At 40.9% G+C, this 16,374-nt stretch overlaps 1 protein-coding gene across 6 annotated transcripts in view; it reads right to left on the minus strand.

Annotated features, from left to right (window-relative positions):
* Nucleotides 1-16,374, minus strand: part of gtdc1 (glycosyltransferase-like domain containing 1) — a 354,581-nt gene that overhangs the window by 197,653 nt on the left and 140,554 nt on the right. For all 6 annotated transcript variants that reach the window (XM_073025908.1, XM_073025902.1, XM_073025937.1 and 3 more), the window contains one exon: nt 11,383-11,556. In XM_073025908.1, coding sequence (XP_072882009.1) covers nt 11,383-11,556 — 174 coding nt within the window. The remainder of the gene's footprint in view (nt 1-11,382; nt 11,557-16,374) is intronic.

Consider the following 16,374-nt stretch of genomic DNA (forward strand, 5'->3'; position numbering starts at 1 on the left):
ACACACAACACGCTGATCAGGCAGCATCAATGGAAAATAATAAACAGTCAATGTTTTGGGCCGAGACCCTTCTTCAGGACTCAGAAGAAAGGGGGAAGATGACAGAATAGAAAAAAAAGTGGGGCAAGGGTAAGAGGCTAGCTGAAAGGTGATAGGTGAAGCCAAGTGGGTGGGAAAGGTCAAGAGCTGGAGAAGAAAGAATCTGATAGGAGAGGAGAGCGGACCATAGGAGAAAGGGAAGGAGGACGGGATCCAGGGGGAAGTTATAGACTGGTGAAAAGAAGTAAAAGACCAGAGTGGGGAATAGAGGGAGAGGGGGAAGAGGAAGAGGTGGAACTTGTTTGCCGATATTCATGCCATCAGGTTGGAGACTACCCAGATGGAATAGAAGGTGTTGCTCCTCCACCCTGAATGTGGCCTTATTTTGGTACAAGAGTAGGCCATGGGTCGACACATTGCAAAATGCTGCCTGGCCTGCTGCGTTCCACCAGCATTTTGTGTGTGTTGCTTGAATTTCCAGCATCTGCAGATTTCCTCGTGGTCGACACATTGGATGGGAATCGGAATTAAAATGTTTGGCCACAGGGAAGTCCCACTTGTGGTACAGGGGCTCAAGGAAGCGGTCCCCCAATTTACGACAGGTTTCACCAATATAGAGGAGACTGCAATAGACGACCCCAGCAGATTCACAGGTGAAGTGCTGTCTCACCTGGACGGACTGTTTGGAACTCTGAATAGAGGTGAGGGAGGAGGTGTATGGGCAGATGTAGCACTTTGGCCACTTGTAGAGTTAAGTGCCTGGAGGGAGTTTAATGGGGAGGATCAAATTGATGGGCATCTGGAATACAGTGTCAGTGATGTTAGTAGAGGCACATATGATAGAGGTGTTTGAAAACCTCTTTGACAAGTACATGAATATGCAAATAGTAGAGGGAATTGGACTTTCTATAGGGAGTAAGGATTAGTTTAGTTAGGGGTTTAATTGGTTTAGCACAGTATCGTGGGCCAAAGGACCTATTCCTGAGCTGTACTGTTTGAAATTCTGTTCTAATATAATTGCAAGAATACCCTTTGCACTCTCAAGCACACATAAAGACAAGTAGGAATTGGCAATTTTTTTTTTTAAACCCATGATATTATACGCCAGAACAATTCTGAATGCTTTCATAGAACAGGATGTGATGCAAAGAAAACATGACTAGCACTCCTGTTAAATTTACACTGATAAACAACTAAAACCACCTAGTTAATTGTGAGCATGCACTGTACTCTGCAAAGGCAGTATATACAAAAACAATATGTGCAGCATGCAGGGGTCAAAAGAGTGGGACTTCCAGGTAGCCAACATCTTAATTCCCATTCCAACTTGTTGATCCATAGCCTCCTCTTGTGCCAAAGTGAGGCCACCCTCAGAGTGGAGGAAAAACACCTTATATTCCGTCTGGCTACCTTCCAAACTGATGGCATGAATATCAATTTCTCCTTCTGGTAAACAAATCCTCCCTCCTACCTATTCCCCCCAATACCCTTACTACTTTTCACCTGCCTATTATTTCCCCCTGGGTCCATCCTCTCCTTCCTTCCCTTTCTCCTATTGTCCACTTCCCTTTCCTATCAAAATTTTTCTTCGCCAGCCTTTGAACTTTCCCACCTACCCAGATTCACCTATCACCTTCCAGGTATCTCCTTTCCCCTCCACCACCAACTTTTAATTCAAGGCATTTTGTCCCATCTCTCTCAGTCCTGAAGAAGGGCCTCAGCCCAAAATGCCACCGTTTTCTCTTTTCCATCGATGCTGCCTGACATGCTGAGATCCTCCACCATTTTGTGTGTGTTGCTTTGGATTTCCAGCATTTGCAGATTTTTTTCGTGTTTGTCATAAAAATCATGATGTAGTTCTGGGAGCTCCACGTCATGTTCCTCTTAGTATGGTTTCTCTATCAGTGAGGGAGTTATAATTATACATGCTTTAAGAGGCATCATTGTATACCAAATAGGTCTTTAATACCAGACTAATCTACTATACATCAAAAACCACATATGATTATTACCAGACTTTGCTCCTAGATTTTGAAATGAATTCTGTGCAGACTTATTTCACACAATCCACCTTATATACCGGCTGGGTAGCCTCCAAACTGATGGCATGAACACTGACTTCTCTAACTTCCGTTAATGCCCCTCCTCCCCTTCTTACCCCATCCCTGACATATTTAGTTGTTTGCCTGTTCTCCATCTCGCTCTGGTGCTTCCCCCCGCCACTTTCTTTCTCCCGAGGCCTCTCGTCCCATGATCCTTTCCCTTCTCCAGCTCGGTATCACTTTCGCCGATCACCTTTCCAGCTCTTAGCTTCATCCCACCCCCTCCGGTCTTCTCCTATCATTTCGCATTTCCCTCTCCCCCCATTACTTTCAAATCTCTTACTACCTTTCCTTTCAGATAGTCCTGACGAAGGGTCTCGGCCCGAAACATCAACAGTGTTTCTCCTTATAGATGCTGCCTGGCCTGCTGTGTTCCACCAGCATTTTGTGTGTAATTATAACACTTGCTTTTTTTTTTTAAGTGCTTATATACTTGTACAGAGAGGGAGAGAGGCAGGAATCTTTTGCAGTCATTTAAACACAATATTGGAGAATTTATTGTTGATTGGTGGTGCTTGCAATTTTCTTCAGAAGAGTATTTATATGTACATTCGGTCAGATTTTATTAGTTACACCTGCTTGTTAAATATCATGTGGCAGCAAGTCAATGCATAAAAGCATGCAGACATGGTCAAGAGGCTCTGTTGATGTTCTGACCACACATCAGAATGGAGAAGAAGTGTGAACTAAGTGACTTGCCCATGAAATAATTGCTGGTGCCAGGTGGAGTGGTTTGAGAATCTCAGAAACTGCTGGTCTCCTGGGATTTTCACGCACAACAATTTCTACAGTTTACAGAGAATGGTGCAAAAAAACAAAATAAAACATCCGGCCAGTGGCCGTTCTGTGGGCAGAAGTGTCTCGCTAACGAGAGAGCTCAGGGACAATGACCAGACTGATTCAAGCTGACAGGAAGGCAACGGTAACTCAGACACTGTGCAGTATGGGCTGGGGGGGGGCCGGGTGCAAGGGTCCTGCACAGGATAGCAAAAAGCTACAGAAAGTTGTAAAATTAGTCATCCCCATCATGGGTAAAGCCTCCACAGTATCCAAAACATCTTCAAGGAGCAGTGCCTCAGAAAGGTGTCTCCTCTCATTGTCACCATCAGGACAGATTCACTTTTAGCAATTCAGGAACAGCTCCTTCCCCTCTGCCATCCAAATTTGAAATAGGCATTGAACACATGACCACTACCTCCTTTCTTTCTGCACTATTTTTTTTCATTTAACTGTTTCATGTATAGTAATTGATTATTTATTTATTTGATACTTAACATGTTTGCATTGAACTGCTGCCACTAAGTTTACAAATTTCATGACATATGTCGGTGATATTAAACCTGATTCAGAGTCTGATAACCACGTGTTACAACAGTGGTGTGCAGAAGAGCATCTGTGAACACACAACACGTTGATCATTTAACTGAATGGGGTACAGCAACAGAATACCACACCGAGTTCCATGCCTGTACCCAATAAAGTGGCCACTGAGTGTACATTGCAGCAAGAGTTCTTTTTCAGTAACAGTTACATTTGTAAATACTTTTAAGTTAATCTGTAAATAACATCCATGTTCCAGTCACAAATATGGTCACTGTCAAGTAGTAATTTGCAAGCTGTCTCTGCAGAGGAAACCACGGAGTAAAAGAGATGATTGTTAAATTGTAATCTCCTTTAATAAACCACTTTTAAATCCAAATTAAACTTTTCATTAGCACCATGTACACGTTGAAAGAGGAAGCCACCAACTCTAAATGGTGAAAATGCATAAAAAAAGAACTTGACCACTTAACCAATGAATGGACTTTGAGGTTACGTTGATTTATTTTAAATATTTAACCTTTAAGCTGCCAATGGGTCTAGAAAGATTAAAGTGCAGTATTTATCATTTTATTATCATTCTGAATCTTATTATTCACCTCCGTGTTAACAACTGGCTGCAAATTCATGCCAGAATCCAACTTTTCAAGCATCCAAAGCCCAAAGTGTGAGTTGACATTAATGAAGCTCTGGGCTGCTCAAACGACAGGATGAGGAAATCAACAGAGTACTAGTGAAGAAGTAGTGTGATTGATCTGGTTCGTCTTAGACTTTATAGTCGGGCACCTCTTGTTGGTGCCCAAAATGAACAAAAGGCCACATCCAACACCAACTTCAGCAACTTCCTGCCAAACTAAGAACCACAAACTCCCTTCACAGCTGCCCTATTAGAATACATTATCATTGTATCTTACCCCTATTTACTAGCACCTACCATTTCAAAATAACTGTTAGTATTCTCTCCTCTAAAAAGATCTACTCTGTTCTTTGAATTACAATGTTCACCTCCAGCCTTCTCCTGTCCAACACTCCTAAAGGTATACCACGCATACATTGACCACCTCCACAGGAAATCCATGACAATGTATAAATATGACCAAAATGTCTGTTCTTCTTCCCACCCTTATAAAGATACCATTTACTTCTCTCCATTTCCATCTCCATCACGTCTGTTCCAAGAATGAGGCTTTCCTTTCCAGGGCATCAGAGAGATGTCCTCCTCCTTCAAAGAACAGGGTTTCCTCTCCTCCACTATTGATGCTGCCCTCACCTACATCTTCTCCACATCCCAGACACCCACGTTAATCCCATTTTCCCATCACCTTAACATTGATAGAGTACATCTTGTCACTATCTACCACCCGATGAGCCTCCACATCCAACACATCTTTCTCTGCAACTTTCGCCATCTCCAAAGGGATTCTACCACCAAATTCATAGTTACCTTTCTCCCTACACTTCGCTTTCTGCAAGGATTGTTCTGTCCATGATTCCCTTGTCCACTCCCCACTAATCTACCTCCCAGCACTTATCCCTGACAGCAGCCAAAGTGCTGCACATGCCCATTCACCTCCTCTTTTACCTCCAAACAGATCTTCCAGGTGAGGCAACACTTCACCTCTGAATCTAATGGGGGTCATCTATTGTATCCAGTGCTCCCAATGCAGCCTCCTTTACATTGGTGAGACCTGTCAAAAAATGGGGGACCTCTTCGTCAAGCACCTCTACTCCATCTGCAAAAACTTCCCAATTGCCAAACTTGTAAATTTCCATTCCCTTTCCTTTCTCCTATGGTCCACTGTCAGCTCCAGCTCTTTCCCGTTCCCACTCTTCTCACTTCACCCATCACCTTCTGGCTATTCTTTCCCTTCCCACCACCTTTTTATTCTGGCATCTTCCCACTTCCTTTCCAGTCCTGAAGAAGGGTTTTGGCCCAAAACATTGACTGAGTTCATCCAGCATTTTGTGTATGGTACTAGTCAATAAGATACTCTATTCTTAACAGTTTTACCTACCTTGTTAGTCTTCTATGTAATTTTTGTCAATCAATCACACCATACTCCTATATCACCTCTCTATTGTTTCACTCTTTTTCTCACCTATCCAACCATTGCCACAGCACTTCCAGCCAAGGCTTCCCTTCCCAAGCATGTGTTGTAGCCTCAGGGGATTATACATCTTCCAGCTATGCTGTCTACCTCCCTTATTCTCCCATGGCTCATTGGTTACACTATCTATGGGCAATGGTGAGCTCTGACCTCTCTTTATCCCTTGAATGTGTCATGTCTGTCACATGGCTTATCAAATATCTTGACTTGCAGGAATAGCAGTTTCCTGTGGGGTAAACATGTGAAACTCTGAAGCACTTTTATTTACTTCTCACTTCAAGCTCCAACTTGTTGTTCCATTTACTCTTTGAAATCAAATCATATATCATAAGAATTAGGCCATTTGGCCCATCAAATCTGCTCTGCCATGCTATCATGGTTGACATTATCCCCCTCAACCCCATTTTCCTGTCTTCTCTCCACAACCTTTGACACAAACCAATCAAGAAACTATCAACTACAGTTTTAAATATAACCAATGTCTTGGCATCCACAGCCATATGCCAATGAATTCCACAGACTCACCACACTCTGACAGAAGAAATTACTCCTTATCTCTGTTCTAAAGGGACATCCTTGTATTTTGAGGCTGTGCCCTCTGGTCTGAGAGTCCCTTATTATAGGAAACATCCACTCCATTTCTACTGTATCCTGGCTTTTCAATATTCAATAGTATTTAATGAGATCCCACTTCATTCTTCTAAACTCCAGCAAGTACAGCCCCGGAGCCATCAAATGCTCCTCATATATTAACCCTTCATTCCTGGGATCTTTCTCGTGAACCTCCTCTGGACCCTCTCCAATGCCAGCACATCTTTTCTTGAGGTAGTAAATTGGATTAGACATTGGCTTTATGGGAGAAGCCAGAGAGTGGTCATAGAGAGTTGCCTCTCTGACTGAAGGCCTGTGACTAGTGGAGTGCTACAGGGATTGGTACTGGGTCCCTTGTTGTTTGTCATCTTTATCAATGATCTGGATGATAATGTGGTTAACTAAATCAGCATATTTGCGGATGACACCAAGATTGGGGCTGTAGTGCACAGTGAGTAAAGCTATCATGCCTTAATAGAAGACAGGGATCTGCATCAGCTGGAAAAAAGGGCTGAAAAATGACAAGTGTGAAGTTTTGCACTTTGGTAGAACCAACCAGGGTAGGTCTTATACAGTGGATGGTCGGGCACTGAGGAGTGAAGTTGGGAGAGACTACAACCAGAGGCCATGGCTTAAGAATGAAAGGTGAAAAGTTTAAGGGAAACATGAGGGGAAACTTCTTCACTCAGTGGGCCGTGAGACGTGGAATGAGCTACCAGCAGAAGTGGTCCATGCGAGCTTCGTTTCAACGTTTAAGTTTGGATAGGTACATGGATAGTAGGGATATGGAGGGCTACGCACCCATTGGAAGCAGATTTAAATAGATTTTGACATGGATGAGACTGGCTGAAAGACCTGTTTCTGTGCTGTACTTCTCTATGACTCTATAAGGGACGCAAACTGCTCACCATATTCTATGTACAATCTGACCAATGCCTTATAAATCCTCAGCAGAAGATCCTTGATTTTAGATTCTAGTCATCTCAGGGTATACTGGGTCAAACAGTTTGCTGCACTCACAGAAACTCAGTTATCGAGGCTGCACCCTCTCCACAGCTATCATAAATGTTTGTGCTGCAGTCTCTGATATTCATAAAGACTAACAATAAGAATGTGTCAAAAAGTTTAAAAATATATCCATACTCTACAAATCAATTTAAAATAGTGGAAATAACTCAAATGAATAATTATAAAACTTTTTTTTTACTTTTCCTGACAACTAATGTCTTCTATTCATTTTAAATCAGCCTCTCGTGATAGCACAAAATTTAACCTGGTATGGGCTCACTCAGTGTTTGGGAAGCCCTCAGAAGTTCCTGCTGACCCATTAGACACATTGAGGAGTCCACCAGAGTATCATGGGGGTGCGGGGGGGTGCTGCCGAAAGCTATAGAAACCAGGTCTTGATCAGCAATACTATGGTAAACCTTAGCATTAGGACTGTTGTCAGAGTGAAAGACCTGGCGAGATAATTCTATCACAAGGACAATAGCAATAATAGAACCTTGCACTTATATTATGTCTTTCACATAAAAAAATCATTCCAGGTAGCAAAATCCCCTCCATGTTCACTTGCAAAACATATTGCTGTTCTTTCATTACTGTTCAGTCCCGAAATGGAACTCCATAACTAGCTGCATTGTTAGAGTACTTTCACTGCGTGAATTACAACAGCTTAAGGGAACAGCTTACCATGTCAAGGGCAATAGATAATGGGGAATAAATGCAAGCTTTGACAGTGAAGTGCGTACACAAGAAGTGATAAAATAGTAACATTCTTCATTAGAACTGGGCAAAGAATGTACGAATATCTTCAGTAAGTTCTCATCCCTGGTAAATAATATAAAACCCCAGCATGGTAAATGCACTCCCCAAGTAAGCAAATGCCGAAACACAACTTGATCGTAGAAATGTACTACGTTAGAAAAAATATGCTAGAGGGTTTTTTTCCCCATTTCTTTGCCACTCTACCTCAATAATCTTACTGGCACACTGATGCTGTAAACTGTTCTTCAGCTTATATTCAAAAGCCTTTTAAAAAAGCCTTAAAAAAACAAAGCTTTTAGACTATGATACTTAGTGGAAATGTTTTTTCTCCCCTCTATCTTGACACCTCCTAAATTCCAGAGAATACAACCTACACTTGTGTAATCTCTCCTCATAAATTAATCTCTGAGTTAGGGCACTATTCTGGTGAATCTTTGTAGCACTCCCAACAAAGTCAAGATATCCTTCCTAAAATATGATGTTTTATATGACCACACACTTCTCCAGGTGTGGCCTAGCCTGGGATTAGTATAACCACAGCACAATTTTAACATTCTCCTCAAGAACATTGATAGCTATGAAAAGAAATAAGGCTCCTCTCTTTCAAGACCACCTTTGCTTTCTTTATTTGATTTTAAAGCATTGTCCAGATACTATAAACTGTCAAGAGGAAAATGAAACCAAGATTTCTTTGCTTCCAATGTGTAGGCCACCCTCCTTATATCCATCCGGCTACTCTCCAACCTGAGGGTACAAATATCGATTTCCCCTTCTTGTAAATAAATCCCTCCCCTTCCTTTATTCTCCACTCTGACCTTTTACTTCTTCTCAGCTGCCTATTATTTATCTTTGGGTCCCCTTCTCCTTTCCTTCCTTCTATGGTCCGTTTTCCTCTCCTGTCAGAGTTTTTCTTCTCTGACCCTTTACCATTCCCATCCACCTTCACGTATCGCCTTCCTTCTCAGTCCTGAAGAAAGGTCTCGGCCCAAAAAATTGACTGTCTATTCATTTCCAGAGATGCTGCCTGACCTGCTGAGTTCCTCCAGCACTTTGTGTGCGTAGTTGTATTGTTCTCTTCCCCTGTTGGTTTTCTCTCCCGTAGATACTAGATCATTGTTGGCTTACAGATCTAGCAGCTTGTCAAATATTATTTTACTTAAATCATCATACTTTAAGCCTAAAACATTGAGAGTTGGCTGAGTTCATGGGAACCCTATGTGCACAATTTGAGTTCCACCACTGGAAAGCTGGATCTCTAGACAATTTTCCCCTTCTAGCCCAAGAACATAGGGAATAAGAGTTGCCAAGAAATACAACCTCAGATTTGATTACTGGTTTGCCTTAAATTTTCCTGGTATGTATGGTTTGATATTGCAGGAAGCAGTGCCTTTATCTACTATTCCTCTAGCTGAACCTCTGCCAATAACTACATTCATTCCGTGACACAGAAGTTGTTACTTTTATACCACTAGCACTCTGTGTAAAAGGGGAAAGTCAGCCCACCCAATGAGCAGAGACAGCAGATGCCACTGTCATCTCTGAGCAAAAACATACACCCAGATTATAGCAGAAACTCTATTTTGGTCATCTTTGTTTTTAATTTTTAATAATCTTCAAACTTGCTACTAAGGTCCAGGCCTGTATTATATGGGGGCAATAGTTAGCCAGTAAGATGTTCAATGTCTTTAAAGTCCAATATTGGAATCGTCAGAAGAACTTATGTCATAACTGATTCCTGAAGACAGTAGTTGCACATGACACCTAAACTAACACTCTGGTACACCTGTAAACCTGGCCCAAATCACATCCCATCTGGGTCATGCACAATATAGGTTCATAGTCTAAAATGATGGCTTAATTTTCATTTCAAACACAAGCGCCTTACATTTTGAACATGATAACTTTTTTTTCCTTGGTAGCAATTCTTCATGCAAATATTCGTCTCCAATTCAATTGTTTCAATGTCAAATCTCTTTTACACAGATATCAACAGCAAGAAAGCTAAATGAACTGATTAAAAAAAAGCTCTCATGTTAGAAAGAAAACTCTCATTTTGACCGATGTCACCTTACAGAGGGAATGTTTCTGCAGGTGTAGATGAATGTCATTAGATAATAGAAAATATGCAAATGTACCACAATCTCAGTTTTGATATGTACAATCAAATGAATTCCATTACTGTACAGTAATGACTTAAGCAGCTTATAATTACTAAAACAAACTGGGCTAATAATACTTTACTGTTCACAGTGAGATAAATGAGCTCTTCTATACTGTTATCACAAATGCAGTTTAAATAGCATGCCATGCTCACGCATGGAATAAGAAAGCAAGCTGAAAGTGAGCCTACATTATAATCTTTAATGTATTGATGGTGACAAATGATAGACCATCAGAATGAGCATTTAATGTTTTTGTACCTATGAAGGAAAAATTGAATATTAATGTGGTCAATCATAATGTCATTTGTGAAACATAATATACTCACTTCGCATTTTGGTGAAGTTGGTGTATATTTTTGTGGCGGGGGATCATTTTTTTCGTGCATCCACTATTTAGTTCAGGTTTTCTATTAGCTATCAATCAGTGTCATAGTTGTGGCAGATCCCAAGTTCTTATTTGATTATAACATTACTGCGCTTTGGAAAACTAAAAATGAATGTTTCAGTGAGGCAAAACAGATTAAAAGGTAGCAGAAATCTTTACAATTTATTTTAAACAAAACAATTTGCAACTCAGCTTTTTGCTTCCCTGACTATAGATCCAACAGCAACACCAGTGGAAGTAATCATTATCTTAGCTTTAGTGCTAACTGTGGAAGCCATTGGGGGAAAAGAAGCTCGCATTCTTGGTGACCTGCATTTCTTAAAAAGATTTCAGCTTTTATTTTGATAATAAGTTAAACTTGGAGGGGGACCAATTATCAAAATTTTATTCAATTTTTATGAGTTTGGCTCAGTTAGTTGTCACTCGCATATAAATTTTCTCTTATGCCAACATCAGCTCCTAGAAGCTTATCTGCTATTTTAGATTTCATATGACATACTGTATTAATCAAGTAAAACATAAGAAAATATTCAGGGTTATGTATTATTGTGTGATGTGGTAAAACAACCCTTAAAAAAAGAAACAACTAAAAATAAATGGTTGCTCAACAAATACTTCATTTTCAAAAAGGACTGTAGACACCATCAATCATCTGCAAATATCTGTATGCATTCAATAAACTGTATTTGGGTGCCACAGTAGTGCACAATGCTATTACAGCTCAGGGCATCACAGAGTTTAGAGTTCAATTCTGGCATCCTCTGTAAGGAGTCTCTAAATAAACAAACATAAACTTAGATTGAATAAGTTCTCAGTTTGGGCATTCGCAGGAATAAGTTAGAAAACCAAGAAAAATACTACAGTACTCATGGTAGACCTTTAAAGACTAGATTGTTGCAGCTACTGACCTGGTAACATCAGGAAACCTGATTGGAAAGTATAATACTCGGCACTTGGGTCTGATGAGCTTCTCAAGATCTTTGGGCCGATGATCGGGAATGAGTTTCATGAAAGGGCCAATGCCCGTTAGGAAGGATTCCATATTGAATGCAGAATTGAACACCACCACGTCAGCCACCAAGCTGAAAGTTGAAAATTAAAACATTTATTTTTTTGGAAAGTAGAGATTTTAGAGCAAGATTTGTTTTTAACAGCTAGACTCCTGATCCAATTTGTTATATAAAATACTATCTTGAAACACAGGTCAAATAATGAGAAGTCTTATTTTTCTTATTTGCATGCAAGTCACTCTTATTTAAATCACTCTGTGGTTTCCACAGCTACATACAAAGTTCCTTAACCTTTAAACAACACATGGCTGCTTTGAAGTTATAAGTGTTTCCCAGATGCTTTGTTCAGACCTTCTGCAATAAGCAATCCAGTTGTGGTTTGAAGGTATTTTCAATGCACTTTGACAGTGATCACATGGACTCTGAATTAGAACAAAGAGCTCTGCTCACAGTTCATGTGCATTATTTTACTGAGTCCAGTAGTGTTAATGGAGAATCTGCCTACAGGGACAACGTACAGTACTGTGCAAAAGTTTTATTTTTTTATGTATGTATGATAGATAGAGCTAGGGTACCCAAGACCTTTGCACAGCACTATAGTAATTTTATGTATTGCACTGTACTGCTGTCAGAAAAGAAAAATCATGACATATGTGAGTAATGATAAACCTGATTCTGATACGGGCCTCTATTATGCACTGAGAGTGGGATGGGGGCAGGGAGAGGGGGGAATCATGGTTGGGAAAAGGGGAAATTGAGGGGACGGAGTGGGAAACACCAGAGAGACATTCTGTAATGATCAATAAAGCAATCATTTGGAATCAAATGACCTTGCCTGGTGTCTCAGAGTTGTGTGTGTCTGCACCTGTGCTACCCGCCACCCCCGCCCTTGGCATTCCTTCTCTGCCCCTGCGGCACTCCAACCCCATCATTCCCAACATCCTTTGCTCCCATCAGATTTACAAACTTGCTCTCATCTCCACATCAACAAATACAGTACTGTGCAAAAGTCTTAGGCAGTCTAGCTATAAATATGTGCCCACGACTTTTGAACTGTACAGACAGCTTTGTTTCAATGCATTAGGTCTGTTCCACATTACAAACTCCACACAATTATAAACACCCCCTCATTCATTTTCTTTCTGCATTATTATGATACATAAATATATGTGTCAACTGTTACTTGTCTTGATCTAGAAGCTCAAAATACAATTAAAATGTTGTTTCTCCATTCAATTATCTTGGGTTTCTTTCCACTATGTATTCAATGCTAAATTCAGTGCTACTTAAGAGTCATTAACAAGTACGACACTATTGTAGGTGGATCCAAATTGCAATATAACATTGTCTGTACAGATGAAGAGTAGCAATAGCTTATGTTTATTACAGACATCAAATTACTTTTGTTTGCTAAGTAAACCATTGAATGAAAGAACAAAATGACCACGTAAAGAGGGTAAACTAGTAAAAGTCTTTAAGAGTCTTAAAAAACTTGATAAAGTTGAAGAAGCTTTTCATCAGCTTTTGAATTAGCAATGTTATAAAACCAATGAGCTTTACCATCATTATTCTGTGAAATTAAGTGTACTTTCGGAATTCCTGTGCTTGCGTGGTTTAACAGAGGTATCCCAAAGTGATCCTTGGGACCTCCAATTTGTCACCTTATAACCATAGATTCAGATGAAATCACTTTAACAAGAACTCTGAGACAAAAACAGCCTGAAAATTGTAAAGTTTTCTACACAAGGTGTTAGTAAGATGCCAATGATGAAACAAACCATAAAATGATCAATAAATCTAATGACCCAAAAAGTTGTACAAACGTGGAAATGGCAAACACAGAGTGGTTGATCATCATAGATGCATTTAGGGGAAATGTGAGAACGGGATCAGCAGATACACTGATGGTGGAGGAGACTTAAGAAACATGAGGGAACTGAATTGTCAGCTTCAGTGTCAGAATACTACCCAATTCCTTGTAACAAATGAAATTTCTTGGTGTTCACCGGGCAGAGAATCTCACCTGGTCTCTCAATACCACCTCCATAGACAAGAAAGCCCAGCAGCATCTCTACTTTCTGTGAAGGCTGAGAGAAGTCCATCTCCCCCAACCTCCCCCGTCCATCCTCACCACATTCTACAGAGGATGTATCGAGAGCATCCTGAGCAGCTGCATCACTGCCTGGTTCGGGAATTGCACCGTCTCAGATCGCAAGACTCTGCAAAGGATAGTGAGGTCAGCTGAGAAGATCATCGGGGTCTCTCTTCCCACCATTACAGACATTTACACCACACGCTGCACCCGCAAATTTAACAGTATTGTGAAGGATCCCACGCACCCCTCACACAAACTCCTGACATCTGGCAAAAGACATTGAAGCATTCGGGCTCTCATGACCAGACTGTGCAACAGTTTCTTCCCTCAAGCCATCAGACTCCTCAATACTCGAGTCCAGACTGACATCTACATTATTTGTTATTATATTGTAATTTGTCTTCTATTGTCTTGTTTATATAATTATTGTACTGCTCTCCACTGTTTTGTGCACTTCATGTAGTCCTGTGCAGGTCTGTAGTCTAGTAACAAGTACAACACACTGGAGGAACTCAGCAGGTTGGGCAGCATCCGTGGAAATGTGTAGCCAACGTTTTGGGCTGAGACCATTCGTTAGGAATTCTACCTGTAGTCTAGTGCAGTTTTTTATGTTGTTTTATCTAGTCTAGTGTAGTCTTGTGCTGTCTAGTGTAGTTTTGAGTTTCATGTAGCACCATGGTCCTGGAGGAATGTTGTTTCGTTTTTACTGTGTACTGTACCAGCAGTTTATGGTCGAAATGACTTGACTTGATATGCAGTAGTAGAGCGATCACTCCAATCGAGTATGATGTTCTCCCAAGGGGTTGTCTATTGGTGACTGGCTGAAATGGTTGATCTGGGATCCTTATAATCCGGTGCAGTGTGGGCACGAATAAATGGTGGCTGTGGCGAGTGGTTCGGTCTTTTGATTCTCCTTCAGTCTCCCCTTTTGCAGCTGCTGCATGTTCTCTGTGGCACAGTGCAGGCCGCTCTCATGTAGCACAGCTCCCTCATGAACAGATTTCCTCTAGGTGTATCTACTGAGTGCAATGTCTTCCTAGTTTTTTTTTTAAATGTAATGCTGTATTTCTTCAGGCTGACAATGTTATCCTTGATGCATTTATTTTGCCCACCTGGAGCTCACTGACCCTCCTTTAACTGGGAGTAAAGGATCTGTTTGGGGAGACAAGAGTTAAGCATCTGAGTGATCATAAGACATACGTCACAGGAACAGAATTAGGCCACTTACTCCATTGAGTCTGCTCTGCCATTCCATCAAGGCCGATTTATTATCCCTCTCAACCCATTCTCCTGCCTTCTACCTGTAAACTTTGACACCCTGACTAATCAACTTCCACTTTAAATATACCCAATGACATGGCCTACACAGCCACACCATAACTGATCTATCAGAGCCGACTTCACTTTATGGTGGAGGAGATGTTGTACAATGATATAATTTAGCTCCACAAAGCAGGATTTAAAACCTTGCAAGGATATTTCCCCATCATAAAATATACACCAGAGAATCTGCTAATTAGTTTCCAAATTGTTAGTTGTTCAAATCAGGAAGTGAACACATATCCACTCATCTTCTATAAGTTTTTTGCATAACATGCCTCTATTATAGAGGAATGTTTAACTCTGGAAATCATACCCATGTAATCCTAAACCTAAACATACAGAAACAATTAGAGAATAAATAACTTGAGTATAAAAGTTACAGAAACTTTTTAAACTAAAAAAAATGAACAAGGTAACAAAACGTTGAGTAAAAAAGATGACACAAAAGACAAAGCAGTTAAGTGATTTGGATACTGAAGGTACTGGGGAAGGAAAAGAATAGAGTTCTCAGAAACCTATTACTTCTACATAAAAACCGGGCCACAAATGAGCCTGTGTCTAGATTGGAGGCCAACACACAGCTGGAATTCCTTAGGCAACTTGCAAATATCGAGGTGGTCCTCATGGGAGAAGTATGACCATCAGCTTCCTCTGGTACACCAGGTCTTAAAGTGGAAATATGCCCTCAGATTTTCAATAGATGAGCAAGATAATTTCAGTATTAGTCTGTTAAGGAACTTAAGAAGGCCTACATGAAAGTGAAATCATGTTTGTGGATGGGAGCGTTCTTGTATGCAAGGACACTAAAATATTTCCCTCAGATATAAGTGTTATGCCGTTGGCCCCCTCCTTTGTGAAAATCGCAAGAACTCTAGTTAAGGGGGGTCAACTGACCCAAGAGAGAGAGACGTGCGGAAGACCACGTTCTCCCAAGAAGCAGAATAAAGGTGACTTTGACTGTTGTCTCATGGAGACCACGTGAAAGGCCCTCGGGCAAAGTGGGCTGGTTGAGAGAGAGATCGCAATACCTGCAACTTGACTGACACCTGCGATCCCGTGAATAAGTATAAAGGCGGGTCTGAGGGAAGGACCCTCAGACGCACCCAGCAGACACCAAGGAAACACGAGATCGATTCCCGTGGGAGCGGGACGCCATTTTGAAGGAAGTCACGTGCGTTAGATTCCGAATTTGAATCTGTGGCTAAAACCAACGAAAGACTGCTTTTAAATAACAACGGGGAAGTCTGCTCCCCTGATTCCAAGAACCAGCTCTGCCAAGACAACGGGCAAGTGTGTATCTTTTCTAAATCGTCTCTCTCTCTACAACGAGGAAAAGCTGGCAAACTTCTGAGTGACTCTTTATATTTCCGTTGGACTCAGTATTACCCCCTAGACAACTGTAGAGCTTATTTCTGATTGATTATGGTTACACCGGTGTTTTAGATTGAGTTTTGACGATCTGAATGTTTTGT

This window comes from Hemitrygon akajei, chromosome 2 (assembly GCF_048418815.1).
Source record: "Hemitrygon akajei chromosome 2, sHemAka1.3, whole genome shotgun sequence".
Taxonomy (NCBI): domain Eukaryota; kingdom Metazoa; phylum Chordata; class Chondrichthyes; order Myliobatiformes; family Dasyatidae; genus Hemitrygon; species Hemitrygon akajei.